The sequence below is a fragment of the Pipra filicauda genome, unplaced genomic scaffold (genome assembly GCF_003945595.2).
Source record: "Pipra filicauda isolate LSUMZ 115617 unplaced genomic scaffold, ASM394559v2 scaffold737_size122705_pilon, whole genome shotgun sequence".
NCBI classification, from domain to species: domain Eukaryota; kingdom Metazoa; phylum Chordata; class Aves; order Passeriformes; family Pipridae; genus Pipra; species Pipra filicauda.
This window is the reverse complement of record NW_024104906.1, coordinates 1-19,227: the sequence shown is the minus strand read 5'-3', so window position 1 is coordinate 19,227 and position 19,227 is coordinate 1. Positions and strand designations below refer to the sequence as shown.

Here is a 19,227-nt window from a genome sequence, read left to right as displayed (position 1 = left end):
TCCCGCCGGGCCCCGGGGTCGGGGCCGGGCCGGGCCAGGCCCCTCACCCCGAGCGGGAGCAGCTCCCGGGGCCATCCCGGGCCCCTCACCCCGAGCGGCCGCAGCTCCCGGGGCCGGGCCCCTCACCCCGAGCGGCCGCAGCTCCCGGGGCCGTCCCGGGCCCCTCACCCCGAGCGGCCGCAGCTCCCGGGGCCGTCCCGGGCCCCTCACCCCGAGCGGCCGCAGCTCCCGGGGCCGTCCCGGGCCCCTCACCCCGAGCGGCCGCAGCTCCCGGGGCCGTCCCGGGCCCCTCACCCCGAGCGGCCGCAGCTCCCGGGGCAGCGCCGGCGCCCTCGGCCCCGCAGCCCCGCTAGGCGGCGCCCCCGCCGGGCTCGCGCCGCGCTGAGGGGCCGCCGCCGCCTCGTCGCTTCCCGCCCTTTTCGCCCTTTCCCCTCAGCGGCCCCAGGGAGGGGCCGCCGACTCGCCCGCCCCCCGCTTTTTCTCCGAGGCCATGGAAAAAGAAAACCCGTTTAAATTGTTCGTGCCGCCGCGTCTGAGCGCTGGGCAGCCGTCTGCGGTCAGAACCCAGGTGAGCTCTCGGGCCGCGGGGCTGCGTCAGGGACAGGGCGCCGTCGGCCCCGCCTCGGGTTTGTGCTGCTCTGGAGGCCGTGGCTGAAGAGGGGGCGGTGGGACAGCGCAGGGGCCCCTCCCCGGGGACACGGGGACAGTGCTCTGTCCGGGGAGTCCCTCAGAAGAGCCCTGAATTGAAGCGCACACACACGTGCGAGAAAGTCTGCGCACTAAACTCATATACTATATGTACTGCTAAGATTGGTGCTGGGGGAAAACATCTTCAGTTTCAATTTCAAAGCCTTTTGCTGTTGTTTCTGTCAAAACTGAAGGGAGTCACATTCTCGAGCATCTGCTCTGAATTGTAGCTGTACATCGCTGATGATAAATCCACGTTTGATGTAATTCAGCACAGTGAGTGAGCAGTGCCCCACTCAGGTGCTCACAGTGGCTTTGATGTTTTGCTCTCACCTGATCAAGTGTGCAATGAAAATGTTCTGTTACCACACTGAATTATGTGAATTCAACAAGTTATTTTTTCGTGTCGAGGCTCCTTTTGAAATCTATTTAGATTCAAATGGGATATTCTAACAGGAGATGAGTTTCGCTATTTACAACGCGAACTTCTGTTACTAAAAAAGGACTTGTAAAAGGACATTTTCGTGCTAAAACATAATCACATGTGGTTTAGAGCTGCCCTTGGAAGTAAAGCAAAAAATAAATATCAACTATTGGCCTTCAAAGAAATAATTTTGCTTCCTGAGTCCTTTACCATGCACCTGTGCACAGACAGGCAAGAGCTGCTGAGTGTTCTACATCAAAAGCTCCCCCTTTGACCTCAGTCTATAAAGCAAACTACAGAAGACCAACAGTTTGATAAACCACTGTGAAGTAAGAAGCAAGCGAGTTCCAAAGGCATTACCAGTGTCTTGGGCTTTGAAAATTGTAGTCAGTTCCTTTCTTAATGAAAAATTCTATTTTCACATTAGCTGTACTTTTTTTTCCTGGATTTTATAATCCTTCTTTACAAACCTACCCATAAGAAGCTCATTTTAAAATTTGTGCAGGGTTTTAACAAATGCCCAGGTGATGATTTTAAGTTGCCATTCCGTACCCTGAACCGTGGTGAAGTCGCTGATTCAGGTAAGACTAAAATGAACATTTACCTTGCATATTCTTTAATTTTTTTAATATTGTCAAGTTTTAATATTCATGAGTAGTCTTAACAGTCTCATAACTGTAATGCTGTTAAATACAGTTTCACTGATACTTTTTTTAGAAATACATTGATAAAAATCTTTTCATATTTCAGCTACAATGTCACAGCAAGTAAAACTTTGCTCTGAAGTAGATGAAGAGGTCAGCTAAGTATCAACTCTGCATATCTAACTTCTTGGGGCCTCTTAATTTGTTCCCAAGCAGTGCCTAAAGCATTATTCAGTAGATAATTTAGGACTAAAGGAAATAGTCAGAAGGGAATAATCATGTTCTGTCTCCTATTTAAAAGTGAATCAGTTAGAGGAGATATTTGCGATTTAGTGAACAAGCCTGGAGACAAACCTTTAAAAATTAAAGTGATTCCAAGTTTGTTTGTTATTTTTGGTTTTGTTTTTTTTTTTTTTTTAAGTGTCTGGGAAGTCTGGGGGTTTTAATCCACTTAGATATCTTTGTGGAAGTGGTTCTGAATAGTCTGTTGAAAGGCAGAAGGATTGAAGTCAGAGTATCCTTTGGAAAACCGAAGTAGATTATCCCAGTTGTCTGCTCTGGGTTTATTTTATCTGTAAAACAATTAATGTAGTGGAGTGGTTTCCTCAGGCATTGGATTCTTTTCATAGCATCTTTACCAGCATTTTACTGCTTTGGTACGGCTCAGTAAAGCTCGTTTCTTTGCAGTACCTTCTGTACTTCCCATATTCAAAATGCTGTTTGTTGCCACAAAATAAAACACATTTCTTGCAGTTCTCCTACTGATATCCCCAAGGACTAAAGTTCTTTTAATCCTGGCAGCTGTTAAAGTACAGTCAGGACTGTCACGGTGTTGTGATGCAGCCAAAACAAGGATAGTGTGAGGGGAAATCCTATGTAAGCCAAGCTGTCCTGTGGCCTCCTGTGCTGCTCTGACCTCCCTCGACCACTGACCCAGCGTTGCTTGTACAACACTTCAGCGATGTTCTAAGAGCACAAGGTTGGGTGGTTTTCCTCCCTGCTCTGTGTATGAGTTACCTGCAAAAACATACTGCAGGTACTCTTGAGCAAAGTGTCTGAAGCTGCTTTTACTGAGCTTGGCAGTGTCTGTCAGAAGGAGAGGAGGGAAATGGTGTGAAGAACCTGAGAGGAGAAATTTTGGCTCTACTGATAATTCTAGCAAAAGTTTTATTGGTTTTGGTAGAGTGCAGTTATCCGTTTCTTGAAGACCATCTATTTGGTGATGTCTGAAGGCAGTTGGGGGTTTTTCACTTGTGTTTGTGTCTCCTACTTTCTCTGTAATGTCTGTTGTTACAGACACAGTGGATGCACAAAGATTTAAACTTTGGCTCCTGATCGTGTATAAGCTTGTGTCACCAACTGTGGAAAAAAAATACTCCCTTCTAAGAGATAAATATGTTAGCTGCAATATTATTAATTAAATAGCATTTGAGATTAAATTGTGAAACCTGTTTTAATAGAATATAGAAACAATGAATGAATTGTACTCAAAACTCTACAAAGAGGCTGAGAAGATCAAGCAGTGGAAACTGTCTGTGGAATCAGAACTAAATCAGAAAGAAAGAAAACTGCAAGAAAATAGAAATATTATTGAAGCACAGCATAAAACCATTCAAGAACTGCAGGCCAGTATTGTACAATATACATTGAATAGAGTTAAGAGAAAGTGCTTCCTGATTTAGTATGACAATATTATTCATACAGTTCAGTATTGAAGAATGTTGCAGTTTGATTTGTGCCTTAAGAAAACAGTTATTCTGAGAAGGGGTGTGCACCTGTCCTGTGTGAATGTGTGTATGAAGAACATACCTGTAAGTGTTTCAGTTGCTCGTAAATTATCGTTTGTTATTATGTCTTTAATGCAAAAGATGACTCAGCATGTGATACTAGATAAAACTTCTGTCTTCTGACCACAAAATTACTTTTTTTGAGAAGTCACAGTGTATTTCTGGTATATTTTTCAGTAACAATGTCTTTTTGTATTTGTTCCCTATGGAATTAGTTTGAAAATGAAAAACTCCATTTAAAACTGGAAGATGAGCTATGTGAAAAGAAAGATCTCTTGAAAGAGTAAGTAATAGAGACAATTTTTTTTGGGGGGGTGAAAATAATTAGTTTTCACACTGAGAACTGTGCTGTTAAATTGTAAAGGTTATTTACTTTGGTACTCCTTAGGTACACAAAGCACTGCACTCTTGTGACAGCATATTATGGTATTTTTCCCTCTTTTAGAAACACCGCTTCAAGGCATCTGTGCAATCTGCTCAAGGAAACCTGCACTCACTTCACAGAGAAGACCAGCAAATGTAAATGCTTTTTTAATTTTGATTTATAAAAGTAAATGTATTTCTAGCTTGCTCTAAATTCACCAACAGAATAAAGTTCTCATGCTGTTCCAGTCTGTTCTGCAGTTCAGATGAACTGGATGTGGCTCTTAAAATGAGAAGTGAATTTTAGGTGGCTCACAAAATTAGAAGTGAAGCCGTAGGTCTGACACGTGTGCTTTGTAATGTTAACTCCAGAGGTTTTCTGAAGCCAGTATCATTGTTTACAGTCCCTTACAGTTTCCAAGCCTGGGAGATCTTTGGTTTGAGGCAGGGTCAGACCCTGATCAGCTGGCAGTCCCTCCAGAGCAGTGCAGGTCTCCTGAAGTCTGGGCTGCCCATTGAAGGGTTTCAGTCCCATCCAGACACCTTGAATGTATGAAGACATATGAGGTGGCACTTCATGCCTGTTGAGGCTCTTCCCAGCACTCTAACAAATTTCCAGAACTGGCATTTCCTGCTCGGAGCAGTTACACATTGGTGGGGAAAAGAGATCCCAACCCCAAGGCACAAGGAGTAACCAGCATTCTTCTCGCTGAACTGACCAAGCCAAGACAGCTGGAGAACTTAATGAAGTTTAAGTTCTCGAGGGTTTAAAATATGTTCTTGGCGGGGGATTTTGTTTTATATGCAGTTCAGAATTGGTATTATAATCGTTAAACTTTTCCGAACTTGATCCCAGGTACTTAAGAAGTGTCTGTTTCTTTTTAGCTTTAATTCTAGAAACACACGTGTATAGATACACTGTTCTTCTTTGATAGCTGTGTTTCCTACTTCAATCTTCTATGATTGTTTTCTTAGGGAACAATAGTAGCAATTACAAAAATGAAGGAAAAAAAGAAAATATGGACATGGAGTGTTGTTACAAGTCTCTAATGACAGTTCTGTGGTCGTAGGTATCTCTGCTGATGGGAAGAAATTTAGTGCTGAACTCTGTATTAGAGTTTATCAAACACTAACATTTTTGATACATTAATATTCAACAACATTAATAGTATAAGAATTGATATAGTTATATAAATTGATCCAGAAGTACACTTTTCACAGAAAAAGTGAGATTGAGAAGGAAATTTAAAAGCTGAGCTTGCTTGGTGTTTCAATGGAACATACATTTTCCCTAGATTACATAACTTTTGGCACTCTGATTCATAATTACTGTTTTTTAATAAGAAAAGATAATTCCTCTTTTAATTCATTATGCTGATTAAGCATAATGGCTTGGACAGCTGGCATTCTTTTCAAAAGAAAAACTACTGTACATTCTTGCTTTGATAGATGAACAGGAAAGAGAAGAAACAAGACAACTGTACGAGGAACTTCACAGCAACATAGAAGTAAGTGATGTGGCTTGTTAAAAGGCTGGAATGGGAGTTCCAGGGGTATGTTGAGCTGAGTTATGTGCTTTTGTTGGGATACTGTTTGTGTCCATCATCTGTGTGGATCATGTCATGTGTGATGCAGGAAGTCAGACTTTCAGTTTTTTTCAAAACTGATTTTTGCATTTATAAAGCACATTGAGTGGATGAAGTGCAGCAGCGTGTGGGAGGTAAATCCCTGTGATCTGTGTGGTCTGTGTGCAGTGTGAGGTGACCTCCAGAACTTCTGTCTCCTTTTTGTGCTCTCTTTCACCTGAGTTCTGTTTCACCTACCTGGGAGTTTCTCAGAATGGCCGAGGTTGGAAACCGCCTCTGGAGAACTTCCAGGGTTTCCAATGCTGAACTTCAAATACTGAACTTTGTTTTTTAGAGGATGACAGTGGCGTTTGAAGAGCTTCGTGGGCAAGCAGAGAATGACAGATTGGAAATGAGTTTCAAATGTGAGAATTCTCTTTGTTATATTTATTCTTCAGGCACAACAGTTTTGTACTTCATAGCTTTTATTGCACCTGCAGTGTCAAGGCAGACAGATGTGAAGTGCTCAAATGGTGAGCGGGTGACTCTGGGACATTGGGACCCTCTTTTATTCATGCTGCCTGCTGTTCACTGCCTGGGCCCTTTTATTGTTCCCCTGGGCCAAATTTGGAACTTTATTTTTCAAATAGTCGCTCAAAGTCCAATGTTTCTCTGTGGCTACAGTCTGGAGATCACCACTTATTTTATGTAGTTGATGTATTTAAATGATAATGCCCTAGTGTGTAGCTACAGGAACTTTATTAAATACTTGCTTTATATATATTATACTTGCTATATATACTATGTGCCTGTTTAATCTTTACATGGGCATTTCTGTTAGTTTCTTGTAACAAACATGGAATAATGGACTAATTCTGTGCAAAACTGGCAAAAAAGGTGTTTTGTCTAATTATAAAATCAAGCATTATGTCAACAATTGCTTGTTAGGAAACGAATTGTACAATTACAAGCAATCTTAAACTGGAAAATTGTATTGAACTTGGAGTATCTTTCAGCTAGAATGTTAACTATGGATATTACTGTATCTCAAAAGTAAAAGAAGAAGCAGAAAAAATGGAGAAGCTCAAAAGAGATTGCAAACTGGAAGTCAGTCAGAAGGAAGAGCAGGTTTGCTGAGTTTTACAATCTAATACACACAGCTTTATTTGTGAATGAAGGGGCAATGCAAGGGCCAAGGAGTTTCTGGGCATTGGTAAAAAAGACAAAAATAACAACTGGAACTGCATTTAAGTCATATTCTGCTAAATTAAGTGATGTTCAGTATCTTTAGTTTGTTAGAATTCATGTTCTGATTTTGAACTGGAGAACTTTTTCATTCCTGGCTTGATCAATATTTGGCTCAGACCAACCACCTTCTCTAACTCGAATCCCAGCAGAATGTCTGCTCATCCTCCACGGGGCACAAATGAAAATGGGAATCTGTCCTTTCTCTAGACTTCATTGTGATATTATTTTAATTTTGCTAGATTTCAGCTCTTATCATACAGAGTGATGAAAAAGATGATGTAATAAGAGACATCAAGGCTCAGCTGCAGGAATCACAAAATAAGATTGCTGACTTAATAGAAGAAAAAAGTAAGAGTCCTCTCTGCTGTGTTAAAATGTAGTTGTTTATAGAAGCATAGGAAACAGGCTCATGATAATTTCACTCTGTTACTAGTCAGCAACAGAATTTTGGGGCCTTGCAGGCCTCAGTTTTGTTTGGAACAGAACTGCTGATGTGGGATCAGAACTGGCAGGGTCGTTTTTAGGGCGAGTCAACAGTGAGGGCTTTTGAAGATTGCAAGGGGAGAATACATTGCTTGAGTTTTGCATATTTACAGTCAGACAGGTGCCATTGAGGAGGAAACTTATTTTTCAGAACTTGATTTTCAATATTTTTAAGCCATTTATATTCAAAATATTTGTAGTATATGATGCCAGTACCTTTGGTCTTTGTTAAATTCTATGACCATGTTACATTTTTAGCAGCATTTTTTAGTAACTACTCTATTTTTCTTAAATAATAAGCATACATCTTTTTGCATTGAAGGAGAAATGTTAAAGGAATCCCAGGTCAATCAAGAACATTTGAGAGCAGAGCTGAAGGAGGCCAAAACTTCATTGGAAAAGGCAGAGGTACAACTTGTTTATGGTTTTCCAGCATAAATAGATTAGATGAGTAATTACATAAATAATTACTGATACTTTAGACATGAAACAACTGTAGCTCTTTGTTGCAAAACATATTTAGAAATGATATAATTTTTTGAAGGTTACTCAAAAGAGCTTAGAAAACGAATTCCAGACTACAGTGAAAACATTAATTCAGGTCACTGAAGAAAAAGAAGCACAGGAGGAAGAATGTAAAAAAACTAAGGCTTTGCATGCAGCCCTGACAGCAGAGTTTGAGACTTCTATTGCCAATTTGAAAAGCTTGCTGCAAAAAGAGCAAAATAGGTAAATTAAAAAGTTTTAAGTTCAAAGAATGGTCTTACAGGTTGCAGTTTATGACAAAATCAAGAACAGTTGGACGTGAAGCTGAAATTCAGAGGTTTTTTGTCACAGTGGTCTAAATGGAGAGAATTTAATGTAATCTTTTTTTGATTGTGCTGGTTGATACTGGTTTATAAAAAAAATACATTTTCCCCCCCTCCTCATAATTCTCTTTAAGAAATACAGATTTCTGTGTGTAAATATTTGCTTACTTTTGTGTCTGTTGTTCTGAAGTTGTAAAAGTGCAATTTGATATGTGTTGCAGGCAGATATACCATCTGCCTGTTGAAAGGCAAATGTTCTTAAAGTGCTTGTGGTAAGACCTGGTCTTATTGTCCTTTAAGTTTTGAATGAAGTGTTTTGTATATATACTGGGGTTTTTTTAATTACCATTTTCTTAGATTAGAGAAATGTGAAGACGAGTCCAAGCTGCTTACCTTGGAGCTCAGAAATAAATCTGCTGAACTGGGTAAGACTTGTAGAAAGCCAGAAAATGTTTTCTGCTGTTTTCTGGAAATGGACTGTCTCTGTTGCTTGGAGAAATGGTTTTACAGTACCTGTACCTGTCAGGAATGCTTCAATTTATTTTCACTCATCTGCCTCCCTTTTCTTTGATGGTCACTGTAACTGGCAACAGCCAAACCACAGTGCTGGGCCGACCTCCAGTAGTGAGACCATCCATGCAGGGCTCTCCTGGAATCAGTTTGGTTTCCAGCTAAGGCTGGTGGCACTGCAGAACTGTTTGAGAGGTGTTACACTGCTGAGCAGCAGGTTCCAGGAATGACTTCTGTAGCTCGTAGCAGTGACAAAACCTCCTGTTAAGGTTTCTGCAGACCAGTTGGATATGGAATGACACAGTGGTTGTCTTTAAATGCTGCTTTGATGTGCTGTGGTTTCTAGGTAGGTGCTCCTTAGCCCCCAGAGTAAGAGGTCTGTCTTCAGCACTTTTGCTGCTGTGCAGCACATGTCTCTAGTCCTCATGTGACAAATGAGAAATAGAATTTGATGTCCCTGGGTACACTGAGGGCATCTGAAGAGTGTTCCAAAGTGAACTGATGATGCTTGTCTAGAACGGGCGAGATGTGACCTGGGAGAAGTCCAGACCCAACATGACCTCAGTGTCCATTGTAAAATACCAGCGTGCACATAGAAAACATTTTGAAGTTAGTAATAACTGGTTTCCTTTCTCAGCATGTCCATGTCAGTACCTTCAGCAGTTCAGATTCTTTTTCTGGAACAATTCAGATGCATCAATACCTGGAGATGACTCCGTTCTTACAGTCCACGGTTCATTTGAAGACGTAACTGTGGAAGACATAATAGACTCTGAATTTTATAAAAGATAAATTATTAGTTTCTCTTCAGATATATATTTGCTAGTGTCTTTCTTAATCATATTTTCAAGTCTACATTTAGATTAAGTCATAAGTTAGCTTTACAGTTTCTGAACTTAATCAAGTTAACTTAAACAAGTTTCAAAAATCAGGTATTGCAAAGGGAAAATTGTTTTATATTGCCTGCTAAATATGAAAAATTATTTCTGTTCCATTAATTTTACATTACATGTGCTGTAGAAGAGATGACTAAACTAAAATGTGACAAAGAAATGCAGGTTGAAGAACTGTCAGGAACACTGGTAAGTGTTCGTTTTATTAGTCTCATGGCATTTACTTTTCTAAATCTGCATTTACTTTTTTAAATCTGAAATTTCTCTTGCTTTGTAAGTATGTTAAGTGCCATATATAAACACTGTTTATTCTGCCTTGATGTTTCTGGTAAACACACAATTTCAGTGTTTTCTTTGAAGGACTTGATTCTTTCCACTGTTTTTCTTGTCCTGTTGTGCTTTGTTTTGGTTTTCCTTGTTAAGGTTTCCAGTCATTTCCTTCTTCATTCACACCTATTTAAATGCCACTCCCTCTGGACATAAAGATTTCCCTTTTTTTTCCTTACTTGTAGGGAGGTAATTAGCTCTGGTGTCAGTGAACCCTCCTGCACTGTGACACAGGCCCATGTTCTGTCCCAGAAGTCTAAGATATATGAAGTACCTTCTTAATAGAGTTTTATTTTCATTATGATTTTATATTCACAAGTCTAACAAGAAACTGTATCAGCTAAAGTAGGATAGTGTGCATTTTACCATGTCTGTTTATTCCTTAAAAATCTGCATTGAATTTTCTGAACTGAGTCTCACTAATGTTCTAAAACAGGAGAAAATTGAAGGACTTTTACTGAAGAAGGAGCACCTTGAGGCTACTGTGGAAAGTTTGCAGGAGAGAGAAGAAGAAACAAAAAATGTTCTCCAAATGAGAGAGGTCTGATAAAAGGGCAATAATAACATGTTTTTATAAATAGTTAAGTTACACATTGTAACTTGTATAGGAGAACATAAGAAATGGCATGGAGTCAGAGCAGTGCTGCACCCTGAGCTGCTCTGCTGGTGACAGTGGCAGCAGGAGCTCCTCTGCCCTAGAGGAGCCCGTGGTCCCTTGCTCTTGCTTTCCCACAGTATCTGTATTAAGGAGGAGGACACATCCCTGTCAGTTGCCCTTCTATTCTGTCACATGGTACTGGAATTCTGTGATTTGGTTTTAGTCTTTTTTGTTTAGGTAAATGTAAAAGCTTATGATGTCTGAAGTGAATGTCTTTATTTACAATGATGTCCAAGAAAACTAATTTAGTCAGTAATTTTGCAGACTGGTTAATTAGACTCACAGTGGGGGACATGTCCAGCACTCATGTCACTGTCTCACACCCCTTCCACGTCCAGCAGAGAGATGTGAGGATGTGGTCGGGATAATCTCTGGCCTGGATGCTGTTGGGTCCATCTGAAAGCTCTGTGCTCTCAGTTCATGGCTGGTGACTTTCACGAGTTGTAGTTTAGATGTGTAAACTCAAAACTCCTCTTTTTGCAGAAAGAAATCCACGATTTGAAAGCACAACTGACTAGTACAGCTGAAAAGGAACAAGATTATTTGAACCAGCTTTTGACTCTGAAAACGGATCTTGAACAAGAGATGTATGACCATCTTTGAAAATATAATATTCAAAATTGGTTTTGTGTTACATAGAAGTTACTTTATTACACAATGAATGATCTATGATTGTTTTCTAATGAAAATTTTGAACAACACAGTATGACATTCATTATATACTTGTATTTATGAATTATATTTTCTCTGTTTGTATGTATGGAGTTGTTCCATATCTGTGACCCAGTTGTATTAACATGAAGAGAAAGTTTCTAAATTCGTTGTTAATCCTGCTTTGAACTACATCATCTTCAACTATCATTATATTTATATAAAAGTTGACTTGTTTTCTTTCCTTCTTCTGTTGCCTTTTTGCATCACTGTGACTTTGCTGCAAACCTTAAATTTGTAGATAAAGGCCTGGACTTTTTCCAGCCTGAAGTAACACTTGATAATGGACGAATTTAACTTGAAAGGAAATTTCAAAATGCACGTTCTTATTTCTCCTGACCATTTGTTTTACATTAGGTTAAAGAATGAACAACTGACTGTGTGTATCAATAAGCTTTCACTAGAGAAGGAACAAATAGCACAAGAGAAAAGTGATGTGGCTGCAGAACTCAAGAAACTGCAAGAAAGTCACAAGGCAAGTTGTAGACTTCCAGCTGCTTTTAGATGACAATACTCAATTTAAAGTACAAATCAGATAGTAAACTGCAACATGCCATGGTTCTGTAGAGTACCTGAACTGTTTTTTGTGTCTGAAATACAAAGGAAGCACAGTTACCCTTGCGAATAAGGCAGGTCAATGTGCTTTGGATGCCTTTACATTTTTTAAGATGTCACCTTGAATTTACACGGGTCTTTATTTAGGATAGCAAGAAAAATGAAGAGAATACAAAGCAGTTAGTTGAAAACCTGGAAGAGGCAAACGACCAGCTAAGGCAAGTAAAACCAAATCTTAATATCTGATATTATTAAAGGAATTAGACTCAATTCCATCACAGTTAGTCTGAGTGTTGTGTTCATATGCTGCTTTCTGTGATTTCTGATTAATGTTCTTTTTAGATTATATAGCTAAACAGAAACTCTGTTGGCCATTGTAGAAATTTTCTCAAATTAGAGATACCTATTGCTACAGGAACAATTTTTGCCATAGCTTTGTATTACATAGAAGGAACTGTCCTGTTTTGCATTAGACATTTTAGGTGGGAAGGAAATGAAAATAAAGGTTCAAGGTTATGAATTAAATGTGAAAAGGTAAAGCTGGTTAAATGTCAGTCTTTGCAGTAATCTCTGTACCAGCAGTTCCAGGCAGCCTTCCATGTTTCACAGCTGCATTACAATATTACAGCTTAGGATATATTTTCCTTAGGTAAGGGGAACACCTTTCCATACCTTACAAAACGTATGGACAGGTCACACATTAACTTGTCAGGCACTTTGCTTCATTGTAAGAACATTTTCATTGAACAGCTTATGAAATTCCCATCAATATTAGCAGCTCTTTCTAGAAAATAAAGTATGTCTTTACTGAAAAGAAGTTAGATTTCTTAGTAAACATTAAGCAGTAAAGAGGTTCTTAGTAAATATTAAATATTTACTAATGCTTGTTAATTTGGCCTTCAGAAATGAACTGGAGTCTTTGAAGGAGAAAATGGCAAAGACAGGGGAAGAGATTGAAAGTAAACTGGATGAAAGAGAAGAAAATGTATGCTACATCCTGTGCTTTGTCGTGAAAATATACAACATAACCTGTAGGACAGAATGGAAATGCAAAATGTTTGTGGGGTTGTTTCCTGCAAGGCTCTGCCTCGGGGTGTGATCTCTGCCAGAGGGTGCTGCTGTCGGGGCTGCTCCAGGTGTGCCAACGTGTGCACATGCTGAGCCCTTTCATTTTAAAAGACAGGGACCTTCACTGGGATGTTCACTCTTTGCTTGAAGGCTTAAAATTAGCTTGTTAGACATCAGGCAAACAGGAACGTCCTTTCCTTTATTTCCATATCCCCACTGAGTGATGGATGGGGTCTCGATTAGCTTTCAATATATAATATGAGTTTCAGCTTAAAGAGGTTAAAATATTTTTACTTTCTTACTCTAGTTTGAAAGCACACCTGTTTTTTTAGCGTTAGAATGGATTTCAGAATTTCATTGTAAAACTCAAAAATTTATAATTGTGATTCCAGGTTAAAACTATTGAAAATGGAATTTCGAGAAAGGCAAAGCAGTTGAAGATTGTAGGAAGTAACTAGGAAAATTAATTTTTTTCATGGATTGTAGGGAACCTGACACAAGATTGTTTTTTAAATTGTGAAGTTACTTTTTTTTTTCCCTTCTTTCTTCTCTTTAAACTCTACAACCACCGAGGAACTGGTTCACTGCCATTAATTAACATCTTCTAGTACTTTATGGCTGAAACTCCGATCACTGTAACACGGCAGGTTGTGTTTCAGTTTGCTGGAGTAAATCAGGCAAATGCACGTGTGAGAATGTTGACAGTAATCTCTGACACAGGGAGGCATTGGTAGGAGTTATTCATTAATGTTTGAAATATCTCTTTTAGATGAATAATTTAAAGAAACAGGTGGAAAATAAAACCAAATGCATTGAAGAGTTGCAGCAGGAGGTGTGTACAGTTTTTAAAAGTCACAAATACATAAGAGATGGTATTTTGTGGTGACTGTTACTTTTCAACAGGTTTTGTCTGCTGTGATATCTTTAGATACACCTATGTAATTGATAATTTCCTTTCTTATCCTAACTCTGAGCAGATTAAGGAGTCACCTTTGAAATTATTTGATTTGTTAAATTATCCTTCATTTGAAAATAGCAATTACAGAAATAATATCTATAATAAACATTTACTTTTTTCATTTAGTATATGGTATTATTTATGGACTTGTAGTAAAGCCCTGTCTCAGTTACCACTAGTAGAAAAGAACTGTGCATTAGCACAAATTGTCATAACTTCATTTTTATTTTTTGTCATGACATCTGCACCCCTTCTGTCAGCAGCATCTTAGTTTTCATTCCCATTGTGCCCCTCATTTGTTATTCTCTGTTGCTGCCCGGGAGGAGCCTTTCATAAGGTCTTGAAGGAACAGGTTAATCCCAGGAATTAGTGGAGCATTCTTTTTGGTTTGAGAATTGACCGGAACCTGAACTGCTCAACAGAGTTATTTGCTTGATGAAAGCTGGAATTTTTTAAGATTCTGACCTGCTTGATGCAGTTAAAGCATTACAGAATTCTATAAACTTTTTAAAGTACAGTGTTTGTTTTGCTTTATTTCAACAGAATAAGGTGCTGAAAAAGAAAATTACTGCAGAAAGCAAGAAAACCAGTATTTATGAAGGAAAGGTAGGTTTAAATTACATCATGTAGTAGATGAGGTGAGTGTTTTAAGTCCCAGTATAACTAATGATAATATTATGTAAATACATTCTGAACTAGTCTATGGATCTGGGATACAGATTTTGCAGGAATGGGCCCATAATTTTTGGAAGGTATTTCCATTTTTACTCATTGAGCTCTGACTGGACTAGAAGACATTTAGAAGAGATGGACTTCACATCCCAAGGAATTATGTTCCTGATCAGTCCCTTTCTTTGTTTGGTTGATAGTGTACTGAATTCAGCAATCCCATTGAAATAGAAAAGCAATTAAAAGAAATACATACATTACTTGGGTACCACACTTCAAGAAAGAAGTGGACTTTTTTTAAGAGACTCTTACGAAAAACTTAAAAGAAAAAACTGTAATCAAAATGCACAATTGGGAGGACAACACACCATACAACTGGGAAAATCTGAAATAGATCTACATAGGAGGGAATAAAATCTCCATCTGTCTTTTTTTTCCAAGGAAGTCACAGCATTTAGGGTGACTGCTTAGGGCTGCCTTTCCCATTGGGCTCTTGCCATTGTTTCTGTGAGCATTTTCTAACTCACTTCAGGCCAGAGTTTAATTCTGTATGAAAAAAAGCTGAACTTCAAATAGGAAACAGTTCAGTCATATACCTGAAAGGTAACAGAGTGTTTCTGCTCAAAAATAAGAGGTAAAAAAAAAATCATTAGCATATTAATATCTGAACAAATAACAGCAACAATTCTGCATTCCCAAAAGGTGAATAAATTGCAGTTAGAGCTGGAAAATATGAACAAGCAACATAAGGAAACAGTTGACAGCTATCAAAAAGACATTGAAACAAAAAAAGTAAATGAAAATAAACTTCATGAAGAGGTGAGAGATGTTAATTTTTACTGCAGTTTGAAATTTTTTGGATGTATGATGGTTTTATGAAGCTTTATTGGCCAGTCCTTGCTCTTACGTTTCAGTCACGTCAACATACCTGGAACTTGTGTGTTTGCCTGAGAGCAAAGCTTTAGCACATTAGATGCTTAAGTTGAAGTATTTGTGTATGTCTTTAAAAATAGGAACCCAGTTAAAAATTCTCTTTATCAAGATATTGTTCAAAGAAATTCTATTCTCGGTGTAACTACAGCAGAGCCAAATTAGATTGTAACTTCTCCCATATTATTGTTTTTCTGCCCACACTTTTTCAATGGTAATGCAGGGGAAGTTAGGGCAGAGTGCTTGAGATGGTTCGAGGTGACACTTACCTGTCATGGATGTACTTTTAATCTATGTTTATTTGCCCATTTTAATAATATGCATAAAAAGTGTAGGATTTGAAAAGGTTCTTAAAAGCAAATGAAGCCTAAATGAGACTATACATACTTTGCACCCACAGGGGGAAGAAGAAATGAAACTAAGATTTTTAAAAAATACATATTGTTGTTAATTGTTCATGAATTAAATGAAATTTGTTACTATCAGGTAGAAAAGTTGAAGTTGCTTTATGATGAAGCAACAATGATACAGAGAGAAACTGATATCCGATGTCAGCACAAGATAAAAGAAATGGTGGCACTAATGGAAAAACACAAGGTAAGAGATTGTATTGATTGCTATGATTTGTCCTGTGTGATACCATGATACATAAGAACCTTTCCAAATCAGTATATTATGAATTAGAAAGTGCAGCTTCATAAAAAAGACCTGAACCTAGGAAAATGAAGTTGAACACATGCTTGACTTTTCATCATCTAAAAATAAATTCATCTTCAGATTTTGAAAACATGCCTCTGGGCAGAAAAATGCCATTTATCTAAATTTCTAGGATTTTTTTTTCTCTAGGCTTCCTTTGATACCACCCTAATGCAGTGTCCTTCGGTGTCAGTCTGGCCTCTTTCTCGAGGAGATTCCTTGGTGACCTTCAGCAGTTTAATGTGACATATTTTAATGTACATTTTTATTCCTCCCTTTTGCAATCTATTTAGCAGATAACATTAATAAAAATAGCATGGCTTATGTGCTGGGACATGTGCTGCTGCATAGAAATTAAGCATTCTCTGTCAGCCCCCAAAATAATTCTGCTGGGGCATTTTCTGTTCCACGGTTTCTGCAGAAGCACCAGTGTTTGTTCATGGTGCTCCCTGAATCTTCAGAAGAGTCTGGTTTGAGAAAAGGACTGATGTTTGCAGACTGGGTAGATCTGTAATTGTAACATTTAGTCCAATGTTTTTGGTTTGGTTTGTTTTTTTTAAAACAGCATGAATATGACAAAATGGTTGAAGAAAAAGATGCGGAGTTAAAACTATATAAAATTAAGCAGCAAGAGCAGTTATCATCAGAAAGATCACTGGTAAGGAGTGCTTTTCAACACTAAATAATGCAATGGAGGGGCTAATGTCATCCAAGTGTAATATAACCATAAATACCATATTTTACTTTTCCTGTTTAATACTTGGAGAGGGTTAAGTGTCTGCTTTAGTGGGACTGAACAGTAAAGATCACTAATTTCTGCTTGCTTTTATTTTCTTAGAGATCTTATGTGCTTTAAAAAACCCAAACGTTTCTAAAAATAAATTGGAGTAGCAGTTGGTTTCTGTCTGCTTTTCCAGAGAGTGTACCACGTTCTGACCTCACTGTCTAAGAACCTTTAGTATCAAGTAGTTGGATTCCATCCCCCCTAACCTCTGTTCTCCCAAGGGTTTTAAGTTCTTGCCTGAACACTTCTGGTCAAGTACCTGGTTCTTATGGTACTTCAGCTCTTTTTAAAACAAGCTAAAACAGAGCTTCCACTATAGGGTTGCAAAACAAATGGATTTTTCCTTTGTTTCTAACAAATATCCCTATTAATTACTGTCTCATTTTGGCCTGTTTTCTTTTTTCCCTGCCCTTTTTCTCATCGTTTATAGGAAAGTGAGCTGTCACGTTTGAAAAGCGAACTGTCATCCCTTAAGGAACAACTGAAAGAAGAAATCGAGGAAAAGGTGAATTTTTTTAATAACTGTAGCAGTGTGGGTGACAGGTTTGGTCTGGGCTTATGCACTAGGAGAAGCTGTATAAGAAATGAAACTGTGAATAGAAAAATGACTTTTGAATGCTGCAGTTGTACTAAATCTGGCCATATGTTTATATGAACTTTGTAACAGTGTATGATAGTGGACTGTGTTCTGTAATTACACCAGGAAGATTTTTAGCAACTGAATTCAAATAAAATATTTACTTCCTATCCTGTAACTCTTTTCAGGAGAATCTTGTGAAAAAACACTCCCAAAATAGGGTTCCTGAAACTGAAATGGAGCACAAGGTAACTTTAACCAAAGAAATTATTTTAGAATTTGGTCATATTTATACATATGGAATCTAAATGAAGTTCTATGATACTTTATGTACACTCAACAAAAGACATTGAAATGCTTTTAGCTTAAACCTTTTTTAATTTTAGAAAATACGGACTTATTTTCCTGAGACTCAGATACCTCCTTGAGATTTGGACACTGAATCTACTGATGTAAAAAATAAAAAGTCTCCTTCTTATGGAAAGACTATTTTAAGTAAAAACAATCTTGCTATCAATGTCAGTGTCTCTCTGACAGAACTTTCCTGCAGTTTTGTTGGTTTCTATTTCCTCAGGTGTTTGTTGTAGTCCACAGGTGGTGGCTACAGTTCCAAACAACCTGCATTTCTGCAGATAAACAGGAAGCACTTAGATACCATGTGCCAGAAAAATCAGTTCTTCCACAGCTTCCTGCTCATTCTCCTTGCTCAGCAACCAAAAGAGATTTTCCATCCCCACCCCCTTTTGTTTGGGCCTTTGCTTCACATTTTGGCTGGAAAGATAATAATTCCACAGCATCTCCCAGGTGTCTTCTTGGACAACTCAGAGCACAAACTGGGTTGTGAGGTTGGGTTGTGAGGTTCTATACTTACCCCCAAAAACAGAACTAAGAATGTAACCATTTTCTTTCCCAGACCTATGTGATCAAGACTCCTCCAGTCCATACCCTGCAGGGGGAGAGAAGCACAACTCTGCCTCCCGAGCAGAGCACGAGGAAAAAGCAGAAAGTGCTTCTTCATCTGGACACTCACTCGGACAGCTCTGAGCACAGTGACCTCCTGGTGAGAGTCAGAGCCCAGACCTGCCCTGAGCAGTTCTCTGGGCACACTCCTGAGGGTGGAGAGAAAGCCTGGGGGCTTCCAGATCACAGACCTTACTTATATGTATATTTTTATTTACTTGGTTCTTTCTGGAACTCTATTTGTATGTACATAATTTACATGCCTGTTATTAAACTGTTCAGGCTTCATAGTAACATCTCAACTTTTTTTTGTTCATACTTTAATATTCCTGGGGGAAAGGGAAAAGTATTTTTCAGTATACTGTAACTAAATAGCTTTTTTCTTTTTTAATTTCAGAGCATGGTCTCGGAAGAGAAAATGTTTAAGAAGTTGTACCAAGATTATCCTCAAGCTTCACAATTATATTCCACAGCACCAAAAAAGGTACATTCAGATTAAACCAAACAGTTAATCAAATTCTTTCCAGAAAGTAATGGTGGCTTTATTTTCCTTGTTAGACGCCGACTCTCTCCAGTGTGAAATCTCCAGGCTCTGCACTGAAACTCAAAGCCATGAGGAAGATGCACGAGGCAGGATGGGCTGCGGTTTCCAAAGTGGACAGGAGAAGAAAAATAAAAGAAGTTGCAAAGTTCTTTGCTTAAAATGCAGAAATGACCAGTGCCCTGGCATTATTTATCAGTGCCAGTAACAGTGGCACTAATAACAGTGTTGTTATTCTTTCAGAGTTAGTACTTTGGTGCATTTTTCTGTCATACTCAGTGTGTTGAATACTACATTCATTTCCATTACACACATAAACTTCACAGATCCAGAGCTACATCCACCTGCAGAGCCTTTCCCACCTTTTCCTCCTCTGTGCT

The 19,227-nt window shown here is 38.7% G+C and overlaps 1 protein-coding gene across 4 annotated transcripts; it reads left to right on the top strand.

Moving 5' to 3' along the window:
• The first annotated feature begins 392 nt into the window (after positions 1 to 392).
• SYCP1 (synaptonemal complex protein 1) lies at positions 393 to 19,220 on the top strand. 4 transcript variants are annotated; one of them, XM_027739083.2, is made up of 29 exons: positions 393 to 568; positions 1,617 to 1,692; positions 1,862 to 1,908; positions 3,216 to 3,380; positions 3,758 to 3,825; positions 3,988 to 4,061; positions 5,355 to 5,413; positions 5,826 to 5,895; positions 6,525 to 6,598; positions 6,958 to 7,066; positions 7,524 to 7,609; positions 7,746 to 7,930; positions 8,368 to 8,435; positions 9,541 to 9,602; positions 10,177 to 10,281; positions 10,882 to 10,985; positions 11,467 to 11,584; positions 11,812 to 11,882; positions 12,568 to 12,649; positions 13,502 to 13,564; positions 14,234 to 14,296; positions 15,062 to 15,178; positions 15,776 to 15,886; positions 16,551 to 16,643; positions 17,200 to 17,274; positions 17,535 to 17,594; positions 18,260 to 18,406; positions 18,704 to 18,790; positions 18,865 to 19,220. In XM_027739083.2, the coding sequence occupies exons 1-29, from the start codon at positions 491 to 493 to the stop codon at positions 19,006 to 19,008; spliced, it is 2,661 nt and encodes an 886-aa protein (XP_027594884.1). In that variant the 5' UTR covers positions 393 to 490; the 3' UTR covers positions 19,009 to 19,220. The 4 variants fall into 4 exon arrangements, with proteins under 4 accessions (XP_027594884.1, XP_039245466.1, XP_039245467.1 ...); XM_039389532.1 differs by lacking the exon at positions 3,216 to 3,380 and having other exon boundaries at positions 394 to 568; XM_039389533.1 differs by lacking the exons at positions 393 to 568; positions 1,862 to 1,908 and having other exon boundaries at positions 1,669 to 1,692.
• Positions 19,221 to 19,227: the final 7 nt, after the last annotated feature.